Genomic DNA, 15,000 nt, shown 5'->3' with positions numbered 1-15,000 from the left:
TATAAGCACATTTGAATATTTGCATTAAGCAGTTCAGATCTTTCATGCGAAAATATTTCCTTAAAAAGCTATATAATGTAGCTCACTGAATATAAATTTTGGGCACATATATATATTTCTGGGGCCCAGAATATATTTTTGCTAACATTTTCAAGTTTAATATTGCTAAATGTAAATGTACCATTATTTGTATGTTAGTTTTTTAATGTGTCTGTTTATATCAATCCATTCAGTTCTTTGCATTGTGATGATATAGAGCACAACATAAACAGGAAAAGAAGTGAATTACACATTCTCTAAAAGTAGAATAGCTTTGTGCTTGCAAGAGTACATTCTCCTAGACCACATCAAGTAGAATAATTTTATAGGCAGAAATCAGTGTTAAATTTATCATTGTAGGAAATATATTTGTGGTTGTTTTAAAAAAATTCAAACTGCTCAGGGGACCTCAACATTTTTTTCTTTTGACTATATTTTATGTGAATTGAAAATGTATTTATAATAGATAAAGCTGTCAAAGTTAAATCTATGTCTTTCATTCTAATTATATTTATGCTTTTCTTATTATGTCTTATGGAACAAAGTTATAGTAAGATTTGTTTGTTTTCCCTTCTATCTCAACAGTAGTTCTAGATGGAAAGTACCTAGAGGACAGGAACTATTTGTTTAACACTTACTTTGTTTATCAGCCCACAGGACCAAGAATAGGGAAGCACTTAGTAATTTCTATTTTATGATGGTAATGATGACAATTATCTTTGCCTTGAAATTAAAAGTAGAAAACTGGAGGCAGATTGTTTGTAAGAATTGAGCAATTAATTTGTTTAAGAAAAGGTCCAATAACACAAAAGGACACCAAATTTTAAAGAAGGAGAAATGATAGAAAGCTCACCTAATTTCCCAACCTCTTAGCCAATTACTATCAACATGATGTATTTACATTACATCCTATGCACAAGATGAAATAAGCCAATGACAGGTGTTGTTTTATAACAGATCAATGTTTATGAAACATTCATCCTAAAGTACATTTGTTATCCAAAAGATATTCTTAAAATATTTTTACTTGTAGTCATAGAGATAATTAAGTCAGTGTGCAACTCTCAGGGAAAAGTGACTAGGCTGTAAGGTGTTAGAAATGTGGCAAGCTGCTCATCACATGGTAGGCTTTATAGGAGGTATATAAATGGATTGGCAGGCTCTTTAAAGTTTAACAGGTCTGTCTTTCCCTGCCCCTTCATTTCAGTTTGATTCATTGCTGTTTGGAGACAGCATGAAGTTAAATGATTGTGAAAAGTAAGACCATGTTTGTAGAGAGAAACTTTTCCAGACTGGTTTATTCTAACCCTGCCATTTAATTATCTGAGAACAAATGATCCTGTAAACAAGTACTTCATTTTTTAAATAACAAAACACTTTAAAGTATCACTAAGCAACAAATCATAAGTGGAATATTGTTTTCCTCTTTGTCGATTATTTTCGCAGCCTAAATTTCCAAATGCTTTATGTAAGATAATTCAAATAGCACAATCCACCTGCATGTCAGACTGTTCTTCTGGATCTAGAAGTAATTTTGAAAAGTAAATGACCTCTATTCAGTAATATTCTAATTCTTTTTATTCATGTTAAACACAGATTTAATTAATCAGCATTTTAAGATGTCAATATTAGATAGGAAAACTGGAACTAAAATTGAAATCTGAAGACTTCTGAGTAAAGAGAAAGCTGTGCACATTGGACCTTTATTCTTTTGCCCCCAAACTTTCTGAGTTTTGTTATTTATATTTCCATTTTTTTATAGCAAAAAAGTATCAGGCTGCATAAGTTTGAACTGGATAAGAATTCACTATTTAAATAAATTATGAATCATGCTTTTTAATAATCCCTTTTGGTTTGCAAAGAAGCATGCCCAAGAACTTGCTAAAAAGCAGTGCTTATATTGTTGTTTTAATTCGTAGTAAAAGTAATTTTTTTTCTAAAAAGGAAACCATTTGAGTGTTGAAAGGATACAAACTTAGGAAGCTTGCATGCTTTTTTACTAGTTAGTACAAACAGTGCCTTCAAATTTTGTATCTCTAACTGAGTATTCAGGTTCTTGTACAAGGTTTTTTGTCCCTATGCTCTCATCCTTCTTTCTCCACTGCCTCCACCTCTATCTCTCTGCTCACTCCTTTTCAATGTCTTTTACTCCTGCTCTGACTTTTTTTCCTTTCTCTCTCTCTCTCTCTCTCTCTCTCTCTCTCTCTCTCTCTCTCTCTCTCTCTCTCTCTCTCTCTCTTTCTCTCTTTCCTCTTCACTTTTTCCTCCCTTTCTTTCCTTTACCCATTGCCCCCCCCCCCCTTTTCCTTCCTTTTTCTTCCCTACCTTATACAAATTCTAATTTCTGTCTAGGAACTTCTGTGGAAATTTTTTTTCCATTTATGGACAAACTTTACTTGAAGATTTGCATATCTCATGGATTTTTAGTTAGGATCAGGTGAAAACCTAGAATGTGTCCAGGAAAGCCAGAATCCTGGGGTTGCATCTCCTTGTTGCTCTGAGGACATTTGTAGTTGTAACTCTTATAATCATCTTAATAACTGTGAACATTGTGGCTGTTACATATTGCTTGACTTGGAAAAACTGAAGTAACATCCACATGTTTTTAGGAGCTTAGGCACCTATTGTCTGTGTAAAACATATCTTATTTCAAAGTGTTTAATCTTTAATATTTATTTCAATCCTATCATCTGAAATAGTCTCAATAGGCTTTTCATTTATAACATTATGACACTTGATAAGATGATTGATTATGAAGTGTTTCAAGCCCTACCATGTGATCATTTATTTTTAAATACACATTTATACTAGCCAATGTTCAAATCTCTTACAGTAATACATAAGAGAAGTGAAACATAAAGCTTGAGTCTGATGAAATCTGATGCCTCTGGAAATCGAGTGCCACAGTCCTGTGGTCTTAAAATAACAGATTCTTTCTGAAACTGAAACTTTATTAGTAATAAATATGATATTAAAATGATGGTCCATTGGTACAAAATCTAAAAATGATGTATAAATGCAGTGCAGGTCAGCAGAAGAGCATCTGATTGTGATTTCTCTCTCTCTCTCTCTCTCTCTCTCTCTCTCTCTCTCTCTCTCTCTCTCTCTCTCTCTCTCTCTGTGCAGGTGCCTGTGTCAGTGGCCATGATGACTCCCCAGGTGATCACCCCTCAGCAAATGCAGCAGATTCTCCAGCAGCAAGTACTGTCTCCCCAGCAGCTCCAAGCACTTCTTCAGCAACAACAAGCAGTCATGTTACAGCAGGTAATGTGGGTTACCTGCTTTGGAGTATTCATATGGGCCCAGGGCATTTTCCCAAGTGGTGGTGATGGTCTAGGTGTATGTTTGACAATCCATCAGTCCATGCTTTGGCTTTGAAAGACATAATTGTACAACATTTAGGATATAAATGTCTTATTTTAATTATGGAAGTGAGTGAAACTTAGTTTGGTTGTCTTTGATCCATTAAAATGCAGAGTTACAGCAGACAGGTATATTTTGTATGTGGAGCAAATCAATATTTAAATTTTCAAGTGCTTAGGCACGTTTGATGTGTAGACTTGCCAAAGAAAGTGTAAATAGACTTGTAGATAATTGTTGCTTTAAAATTCATAACACTTTAGCACTCCCTTTAGTCACAGAAGTGGAATGCAGTTATGAAATTTGAATTGACCAGCTTTTTTTACAATGAAGGGAAGATAATTCTCTGAATTTTCCTTCCCTCAAAAATGTGCACAGAGCTTTAAAATGAGAAGTCTACCTTCCAAAGCACAGTCTTGCAGCTATGCCAAGAATCTATAAGACTTGCCTTTTTTTCCCCTAATAAAGACCCAGACATGAATCAGTCATCAGCATAGTATGGAATAAAATTTTAATTAGATCATTCTACTACATCATCAATTATGTTAGAGAAAATAATGTATTTTTTTTCTCTCTGGGCTTTTGTGTATTTTAAAACTTTACTTATCTTTTATTTTGATCACTATAGGGAAGCCACCCTTTAGTTACATGGTTGGAGTCCTGCTGTATGAGATACTCAGTTTTGCTTTTTTTCCTCTAGGAATAATTGGGAGCTTTATTATATCCTACTGAAAATAGTTTTTACTCTATAAATACTTAAAGTGTAATAATTAAAATAAGTCAAAATAATTTGACTCCTATTCCAATTAAAATATACATTTTCTCTATATGTAAATAAATAAAGGATATTTTAGATTCTTGATTGTAAAGTTTCAGAACTGCTTTAGGGAGGGGTGGAAGAGAAGGCAAATGTATGTAGATTTACCTCTGCAAATCCAGCGCTTATTTCTGTCATGTGGTGCATCTTAATGGTACCTCTGTCCTATGCCAGCCTAGGTGAGTTTAGGAGATTGATAATACATGAAACTTTTGCCTTTATTTATTAAAGTCAAAATGGTTTATTCAGCAACAACTACAAGAGTTTTACAAGAAACAGCAAGAACAGTTACATCTTCAGCTTTTGCAGCAGCAGCAGCAGCAACAGCAGCAGCAGCAGCAGCAGCAACAGCAGCAGCAGCAGCAGCAGCAACAGCAGCAGCAGCAACAGCAGCAGCAGCAGCAACAGCAGCAACAGCAGCATCCCGGAAAGCAAGCAAAAGAGGTAAGAGCTGGTTGTCTCACGGATGTCTGTAATGGTTCAGGGTTGAGAAGGGGCGTGGAGAGACAAGAATAATCTTAGATCTTCCTATAACGAGGTTCTTGCTGTCAAAGATGCATTATTATATTTTTTTCCTTGAGCTTAATAACGGTGACAGTAGAACTCTCACGCTTTCCTTTTTTGTAGCATGGGACTTGAGAGTTCCAATCCAATGCTGCTGTTGTCTAATGTTCACTAATGAATCACAGTGTACAAAGAGCAAGCTGTGTGGTGGACAAAGTACTGATTATCTTGTATTCACCAAGAATCTAGGTTGGTGAGGGAACCTTATTTTTCTCTGTGGTACAGCTCAGAGAGCATGCAAATTTAGCCTATTGTTGGGGGGTTGGGGAGGGGAGGGAGAGAAAACTGGTTGAACACAGATTTCAAAGTCATAGGCCCCTGATTAATGAACTGCTACTGTAGGTTTGGAGTGGCGACTAGAAAGTTAGAGTTTGATGTGCTCATAAATCAAACTGACAAGTGGGCTTCTCAGGCCCCGCTCGCACTTGTCAGCAAACTGCATCAAATATAAACATAATACAAACAAAACATGTTGAAGTAGTTAAATTGATCAGCAGGTATCGTAGAAGTTGTCTTCAAGCTGCCCATTATGCAAACGTACAGGAAACAGTTCTGACCTCCTGAGGCTTTGTTTCTGTTTGGATTTGTGAATAGAATTTCAGACAGCCATCAACGATGGAATAGAAATTGCTCCCTTATTTCTCGGGAGGCTTTGGGCAATCCACATGACTTGCTCCATTATGCAGTCTGTTTTCCAGTGAGTGCATCAGAAGTTTCTCTTTTCCCCAAACTAAAAAGGAAAGGTCTTCCACAGCAGCTTGTCTTTCTCTGAAGTGTGACTGCCTTCTCCTACCCTCCTGAGTCCAAAGAGCTCTGGTTTGTCTTGTAATGCCTCACAAAATTGGAAGTTAGACTTTTCCTTATAATAAGGGCACTTTTTTTTTTGTTTTGAACATAATTCTGGCTTTAAATATATTCCAGCAACAGGGAAAAGAGAGCCAACAGGCCAGTGAAACAGACACCATCCCAGTTTACTAATAGATCACCAGAGACCACAGTCATGGACCGTGCAGACCAAACCTTTTCAGTTGGAAAAACTAGGTTGCCATTGAAATGGCCACAGACTGCTGCCTGCAATTTTAGCCTAGATAAATCTGTTTCTTGCTTTAAAAAAATGATTTTTTCAAAGAGATGTTGTCCATTTTCTCTTGACCCAGAGTCACCTCTTGGGTTAGTTATGACCACAGTAGAGCCATTAGAAGACCTAGGATACTTAATATATTAAAATGAGATATGACCAATGAATTTATGATACAGTAATTTACCAGAAGAATGAAAGTGGTAGAATAGTAGACACATCTTTGCCAACTGTACTTTCTGCTCTTCACTGTGGTGTTGTGTTTGTGTATGTGTATGTGTGTGTATGTTGTATGTGTTTGTGTGTATATATTTTTCTATGTGTGTGTGTGTGTGTGTGTGCCTTCCAGCAGCAGCAGCAGCAGCAGCAGCAGTTGGCAGCACAGCAGCTTGTCTTCCAACAACAGCTCCTCCAGATGCAACAGCTCCAACAGCAACAACATCTGCTGAATCTCCAGCGGCAGGGACTCATTTCCATCCCACCTGGCCAATCTGCTCTTCCTGTCCAGTCTCTACCACAAGGTACATCCATCTGACCCATCTCATTTCTAAGCCTACACTTTCTACCCTACCAGAGTGTCTCATTAATCCTTAAGATGCCACATTTGTTATTAAACTATTCTCATTAATATTTTCATCATGCTAGAGAAATTCTATATGATGAGTCTTTTGTGGAAGACAGCTTTTAGCTTTATTAGATTTTATATTACATATTTGCTGATCTTATGGATAGAAAATGACATAAAAACAAAACAATTCAAATGTGATTGATTTACATTGAAGAATTATATCAAGAAATGATTCAATTAGTCCTTACAACATTTAACATAAGTGAAACCAGTAGAATCCATGGAAAACAACTGCTCTGCAAAATGCAAAAACAAATGGTTAATCTTGAAACCAAAATTCACTTTTAAAGTATAAGGAAACTCTACCTTATTTCCCTGGTCTTACTAAGATTGTAAGACATTTTTATTCATAGTTTGCCCAACATGACCATTTTTTAAGCTATATAATCATATCATTCCTTGTGACCTTACAGAATTTGATATTACTTTTATTTTTGTATTTCTATTATCATAACACAACTGAATTCCAAAAAACAAATTCTTTTAATTTATACATTTTTTTAACTCTTAAAGGACTTTTTAACTGGAAAAATAAGAGAAATTTATTCCTTGAGATTCTTAAACTCAAGTCATATAGGTAAAATATCACTTCACTATGAAATTGAGATGACTTCATGAACAAATATTGCTTGTCATGAACCATGAGTTAGTGCTTATAATATTTATTATTTAGGATTTCATTACAACAAATTTGTTAAAATTAAATTTTACCTATGTTAAAAGATGAAGAATTTCATAACTTTAGATGCCTGTCTAATAATCAAGAATTAGCCTACTAGGAAATCATACCGTATTTGAAATATAGAAACAGTGACTAATAATAAGATCACAGATTTACATATCAAAATCTATTTGATCCATATTTCAAGAAACTTAAATTTGATTTTAAATTAGAATACAGGGTGTTAGCATTTAAATACATATATATAATATATGTTTTTATACACATATATGTATATATAAAACATTCTTCTCCCTCCCTATATCTAATATTCCTGAGAAAATCAAAGAAACTGAGTTCAAGTAGTCAAAACAAAATGACAGCCTCAAGCAATTTAATTATTTAGGAAAAAGAACCAAAACTTATGTAGCTTTCTTAAAGAGAGAGAGATTGTTCTGTTTTTGCCTTTGCATTTACTGAACCTAACATAGAACTTTACATATAGTAATTGCTTAATGAAGATTTGGTGATTTGAATGCCCCATTCTGTTAAAAAGCCTACATATGTATATATATCTATATATCTATATATCTATAGATATATAGATATATAGATATATATTTACCTGTTCAGATTTTCAATGTTAGACTTGAGCCTCTAGGAAACTAGTTTGAAGCTAGAATAATTGTATGAAAGACAACTCCAGTAGAAGGCAAGAAGGGAAATGGCTTATACTTCCTCTTGTTCAAATTTTTTGTCAGATAATTGAATTTTTTAGATATGAAAACTATTCTACATACTGGGCTAGTTATGTCACACGCATCTCCTCCTAAGTAGAACCAAACCATTGCACTAAGAATCAACCCAAAATTTAACTCTGTCTTCCAGTCTACCAGCTGATTTATGAAAAGGTACCCATTCCACTTTCAACTTGGGCTGTTAAATAGTATAGTAAATCTTAGAATAAACTGAGGCTGGCTAGGAATACTAAGAATGATAAAAAGAGGTAGGTTTTTAAAAATCCTAATTTAGGAAAAAAGGAGAATCCATGAAGAGGATTATTCTGGTTAGGTGTACAATGATGCCAAGGAATTATGAAATAACACTACATATAGAGTTAAAGGACCTTCAAATCCCAGCTTATCCATTTACTACTTCTGTGATCATAAGCAAGTCATTAAATCTCTCAGGATCTCTGTTTCCTTCACTTTCAAATAGTAAGATTAGGCTAGATGTAAGTTCTCTTCCATCTTTAAATCTAATGATCTTATTATCCTGTGATGTATGTGAAGACATAATAATTCATGCTAAAGCATATTTTCCCCTTCATTATGCAGATCACTGTATCTGAATAGATATAATTAAGTCTGGAAAACTTATGACTGCTTAGAAAAGCAGTATAGTGTCATAGAAATAACATTGTATTCAAAGCTTAGCTCTTTTCACTTCCATCTAAGTGCTTTGTACTTGTCCTCCATGGGCTTCATTTCCCTTATCTCTTTAATAGGAATGTTGAGGTCCCTTCTAAATTCAATGTGTTTTTGTAAAATAAGAAAGCAGTTATCTTTTGGCTTACTCTTGATTTTAGTTCACCTCTGTAATTATAATAAAACTGGTTTCATCTCCCCTATTTTTCCTCATTTCTACTAAATACTGATGATGATGAAATTCATGAGGGTGGAAAATATGATAAATATGAATTCAAAAACAAGCCCTCAGTTGTCATAGAAAATCTTACATTATCATCAAGCAAAATGAAATATTCAATATATTTGACCTGTGCTAGATCAATATCACTTGTCCTAATGATCAAATATGAAGGACCAAAATTTCTTGTTGACTTCTTTCACCATGAATTGCTTTAATACAAGCACCATGTAACTCAAAAATAAATCTAGTTCAAGTTTCCTCAAATAGATTAGCTATAATGAACTGTGCTAATTAAAACATTGTGCTAAATTGTAAACTGTGCTACTTTTACACAAATGAAGCATAAAAACATGGAATTTGTATCTTTAAATATGACATTTTAAAAATTAAAAAGTATCTTTATAATTGACAGGCCAGCATCATTGGATTACAAAGAGGAATCAATAACCTTTATTCTTACTGCTATCTTTTTTAAAAAAAAGTTCACACATATACATATTCTCCCTCTCTCATGCACATATACACAAACAACAGAGAAATTAGATTATTCCTGAATTATACATGTACATACATCCTCTCAATTATCTAATTAATGCAGCATTTTATGTGTAATATTAATTCCCTACTTTCTTTTGCATGTATACACAATAGAGAATTAAGAGATTTTTTAATAAATTATTTTTGGTTAGTTAATTGATATTTGTCTTATTCCCATATACTAATATTCATATTTGGTTAAAAGTCTTCATTATGGCTTAAAACATTTGAAAGTGAAACACTTTCAGATCTCACAATTGTTCTTTATTTAAATACAAACACTCAAGACACAACCATTTTTTGGCCTTTTTTGGATTCTTTTTATTGTATTCATGACATTCATAAAATATTTTATGTGATATAACTTAAAGGAGAAATTTTCAGTAAATTCACTGCCACTATGATTACTCTTTAGCATTTGTTTCAGTTATGTTGGTTTTTACATGTGCACACAGGATACACACTCTAAAGCCTGGTAGAATGATGTCTCAATACATTATCTTTGTTATAGTTGTAAGCCAGAATTTTTTTTTTAACTCAGACCTATTATTTCATCAATGGAGAGAACTCATCATGTATAAACTTCTTAAAGTAATGCAGAATCTTCTCCAGAATTTACAGTCTTAGATAACTGGCTGAAACCAATGGAAGGCTAATTGACTTGCTTATGGTCACATGTGCAGTAGGTGCATTAAGAAGACTTAGTGTCTTCTTGATTCCACTATACCATATCACCTCTTGCTGCCAAAGAATCTAAATCTAGTTAGTTTACACTAGACATTCCCTCTTTATAGACTAGAAATTCTTGTTGAGGAACAGGAATATTCTTATGTTATAACCAAATTATTTAAGCATGTGTATGGTACACACACAATATATATATATATATATATATATATATATACATATATATATATATGTATATATATATATATACACACACACATATATACATATTCACACACATTTGAATAATTTGAATATATATATATTTGGAGATTTTAAGAAAGTATTTTTAAAAAATACTATATGATGATGATAATTGAAAGGATGTAATGTTTGCTAAATAAAAATTAAAGACATCAGAAAGAAATAACAACCTTAGAATATTTTCTTAATATTCTGATTCTTTTCTCTTTTGGTTTTTACAAGGCAATGGAGTTAATTGACTTGCCGAAGGTCACACAGCTAAGTAATTATTAATTGTCTGAGATCAGATTTGAACTCAGGTACTCCTGACTACAGGTCCAGTGCTCTATCCACTGTACCACCTAACTTCCCCTTAATGTTCTGATTTTAAAGTGATTATTAGCTTGGCATTGTCAGAGTATGCATAGCCCAAACATATTGACTAGGAGAATAAGAAAAAACTAACATTAATTCTTTAAACTATATAATAGGCTTTAAAAATCACATGATAAAGCATGTGTATGTTCTTGAATATGAAATGTCATTATAATAACACAAGTAAAATTCTATTCTTGTATGCTATTGAATATACAAGTAATTATAGGGGGGAAAAAAAACAACTTTCATTTCATAGACTCAGTGTATGTTACCCCTGAAGAGGCCCTTGGGAATATTCTAGTTTAACAACCTTATTTAATAAATAAATTGAAGCCCAAAGAAGCATTTAACCTAGAATTTAAAAACTAGTTAAGGGCAAGTCTTAAACAGGTCTCTTGATTAATATGTTCTTTCTACTCTTTTTTTTTAAGGAAAAATAATGATTTCATTAGTGACTTGACTGATCAAGTATAGATAGAGATGCTTATAGATATGTACATGATAATATTTTCAGCTATTGTGTGGAAGAACTGGCCTTAAAGGTGAATTGTTGATGAGTAAATATAAAGAGCATTTTTGAATGCTAATACTAAATTGCTTTTATAATACCTCTCACATACTCTACAGGGGCATATAACATATGAATAGGGTGGAAGTGGGGTTAGTTGTTCTCAAACTGAATATAAATTCAAAATGTACATAAGTGCAGAAGATTCAAATAATATAGTAAAAATCTCACTAATTCAAAATATAATGGGATGGAAGTCATTCCAACAGCAAAAAGTCTGATTGGTAGCATACATTTAAAGAAATGCAGTTTCATGGTTTCCAAATAAGGTAGTTTTTGAAAAGAATCTATAAGATGAGATTAAAATCAGGGTAGTTAATTTAAAAAAGAGCATTGTGATTCATAATGTATGTGCTTTCTATTATATTTTGATTTGTAATAAAAAAATAATTACAGGACTCAGAAACTGAAGATAAAGTGAAAAAAAATCCCCTGTTGTTTTTTGTTTGTTTGTTTAAATTTAGATTAGATTACTCAAAAGAAGAAATTATTTCAGAGAATGATTTCATTTCTCTGAACCTCAGTTTCCTCATCTCTAAAATGAGAGGGTCGAACTAGATAATGTCTCAGTTCTAAAATTCTCTGATTATATATACTATATCTGAAACAACTTATCAGATGAGATCATGTATGTAAGGTGCTTTGTAAACCACAAAGTACTATCTAAAAATTGTCATTTATTATCGTCATCATCATCATCATTTAAAATCTGAATTAGTGGAGTATGAATTAATGCCTTATTATGATAATTAGGTTTCTCTGTAATGTTTTATAAATGAATCAGTGAGTAATTCTCCTAGAATTAGTCTAGTCTTGGGAAAAAAAGTTCTTTTAATTGATCATGCTAGAGACAAATAAATCAAAATTACTTATCCCAAAGAAAAGTTCTTCAAGAGGTCATCAAAACTACCAAGGATGGTGATAAAATTAGATTAGTCATCATTTTCATTGGCAATAGAGTACAAAGAAGTATGTGTAAATCATAGCAAAAAAATTTAGAATACCAAACATTATATTCTAAATGGATCTGTATGCAAAATAGTAAACTTAGTTGCTACACATTTTTAAAAAATCAATTATCTTTCTAAGATTGAGTAGATAAAACATCTGCCCAAAGGAAAATAAATGAGTTAATTCTTTAGCTCCTTTCACCTTACTGTGTTTACTCATTCAAAACTCATGAAATGAAGAAATGTAGATTGATAAAAATCATATATGAAGGGGCAACTGGGTGGCACAGTGAATAGAACACCAGCCCTGGAGTCAGGAGTACCTGAGTCCAAATCCGGCCTCAGACACTTAATAATTACCTAGCTGTGTGGTCTTGGGAAAGCCACTTTCCCCATTTGCCTTGCAAAAACTAAAAAAAAAAAAAAAATCATATATGTTGTTCACTAATTTCAATTAACAGAGTCAAAAAACATTCATTTTGGATTAGAAACTTTTTATCTGCCAACATCACATCTCAAGGGAAGGGTTAAGTAATAATATAAAAAGCTTTATTACAATGTTATCAAATAATCTCCTCCTGAGGTCACTTATGGGTCCCCTCTTCCTTTTACCTAGTACATATGAGAGCCTTTCTACCCCCTACAAAACAAATTTAGGTTTGATTCAACCACTGATTTATCAAATTCTGTAGAGAGTATCTATCCATAGCACTTTCACAGAATACCATGAAAAGCATGGTAGTAATCAAGACTAATGTGTAGTAGAATTAAAAGTAAAAACCTACTACCTTTAAAATGTAAGAAAAAACAACCTCTAAGCTTTGCATTTATTAATTTCAGTTTCAGACATGAGCTTTTTAGTTATCTGTAACTTGCGTAGTCCCTTAGAGTGACTTTGGAGCCATTTAACTAAGACATGAACAGTTATTATCCAATAAATTTAAATTGGAAATAATGAAAAGTCTAGCTCATGTTAATTGTATTACTACCACTTATCATTTATTGGCTATTGACCTTATTCAGTAAACAGTGTCCTTAGATTGTTTTTAACCTCATGGTCAATAACTTCCACATTTGGAACCCAGGTGGGTATGAGCAGTATATGTCAGTTTTAATTGTAGCTTAATTAATCATTACCTGAAATTAATTTTACTGTTGATTGTGAGAAGCTGTGGCAAATCACATAAAGACAGAAAAAATATGACTCACATACATGCACATGTATACATGTATACATATATACACGTGCTACCTATGTTACATATGTGATGTCAGAAACTTCCCCATTCAAATAAAAATATTTACTTCAACACCAGAAAGACTGATATTAAGATGATATAATAGAGTAAATATCTATGTGCATTGACAGGAGTTATATGATCTGAAAGGACCCTTTTCCCCATGGCTATTCATTTTCTTCAGTTTCTTTTGAAATTCTTGAATCACTACACTTTATCAGCTAGTATTTCTTAAACAATCATTGAGTGTAAATCACTGTGCTAGATGCTAGAAATATCTAACTCTTTTGAGCCATTGCTCAGATTATTAGTTTGTGTGCATTAATGTTTCACTAAAATCTAACAATGATCACTATTCTTTTAATTATTCTGCCATTTCTAAAATTTAAGAAAATAATCATTAGCAATAATTATAAATTGGTTGTTAAAAGTTTTGAGAATTTAACCTGTTGGTTATTATGCAGTTTTCCTTTTTAAGTATATTAAAATTTATTTACTTAGATTGCAATTGCTTGCATTAGTAAGAAAGAGAAAGCAGGTGGTTAAGATTATTGCTACATAATTCAAACAAAAAAAAAGTTTTGCTGCATATTAGCTGAATTTAAGATCAAAGTGGGCTTTTCTGTTCTATATGAATAATTGTCTCAATCTACCTATTCATATTTCTTATATATACTATATAAGTGATCACATATAATATTAATATCATACATATTTTCATGTTTTTCTATCTTCATTAGTGCTGATAATAAAGTGTTGGGTTTTTTTTTCTTAAGATCATGTGAAGATCCATTTTTTTTTTAAAACCTGGATTTTCTGTTCTCTGAAAGTGTCAGATTATGCTATATATATATATTAAGGTGACAAAATCTTAACTTTTAATCTAACAATCTTATATAATTTTAGGATAGATTCTGCTAATAGGTTGGTTCAAAAGTCATAGCTAGAATAGTTTAATTTAAAAAATACATATGATATGTATGCATATATGTTCATATATCTAGACATAGCCATATTCTAATTAGGTGTCTATATTCATTTCATTGCCTGCAGAATGACTCTTTTCCTGATTTTAAATTCTCCTGTAGTTGACCAAATTCCCTTCTGAATTAGATATTGAAAACATAATTTTAAAGCATTTATTATGCTTTAAATCAAGCCCAATATTAAGCAATGAAGGCATAAATAGAAGAATAAATATAAATAGCTCTAAAGAACTTTTTTTTTTTTTAGATTTTTCAAGGCAATGGGGTTAAGTGGCTTGCCCAAGGCCACACGGCTAGGTAATTATTAAGTATCTGAGGTCGGATTTGAACTCAGGTACTCCTGACTCCAAGGCCAGCGCTCTTATCCACTGCGCCACCTAGCCACCACTCTAAAGAACTTTTAATGGAAAATTACACATGTAGGTAATACAGTCAGCTCCTGGATGGATAGCATATCCTGAAAGGGGAAGTGGATCCAGGGTTGTAATGAAATGGATATTTTGATTTCTCTCTGACAAATGTAGTGTATAGAGTCAGTTGAAACAGGAGGGGAATACATTGACAGAAAGTTTGAGGAGTAAGGGTATTTGGAACAGATAAGGGAAAGAGCAGTTCTTAGTACTAACTCTGGCTGGGG

General features: G+C 32.7%; 1 protein-coding gene across 12 annotated transcripts in view; it reads left to right on the top strand.

The window, feature by feature from the left end:
• The window catches only part of FOXP2 (forkhead box P2), a 721,187-nt gene that overhangs the window by 650,893 nt on the left and 55,294 nt on the right, over positions 1–15,000 (top strand). For 9 of the 12 annotated variants that reach the window (XM_074193868.1, XM_074193870.1, XM_074193871.1 and 6 more), the window contains 3 exons: positions 3,166–3,303; positions 4,448–4,660; positions 6,208–6,379. In XM_074193868.1, the coding sequence (XP_074049969.1) occupies positions 3,166–3,303; positions 4,448–4,660; positions 6,208–6,379 (523 nt within the window). The remainder of the gene's footprint in view (positions 1–3,165; positions 3,304–4,447; positions 4,661–6,207; positions 6,380–15,000) is intronic. The other 3 variants (XM_074193877.1, XM_074193879.1, XM_074193878.1) reach the window with 3 other exon arrangements.

This window comes from Macrotis lagotis, chromosome 7 (assembly GCF_037893015.1).
Source record: "Macrotis lagotis isolate mMagLag1 chromosome 7, bilby.v1.9.chrom.fasta, whole genome shotgun sequence".
In the NCBI taxonomy this organism is placed as follows: domain Eukaryota; kingdom Metazoa; phylum Chordata; class Mammalia; order Peramelemorphia; family Peramelidae; genus Macrotis; species Macrotis lagotis.
Note: the sequence above shows the minus strand (reverse complement) of the source record. Positions and strands in the feature narration are given on the sequence as shown.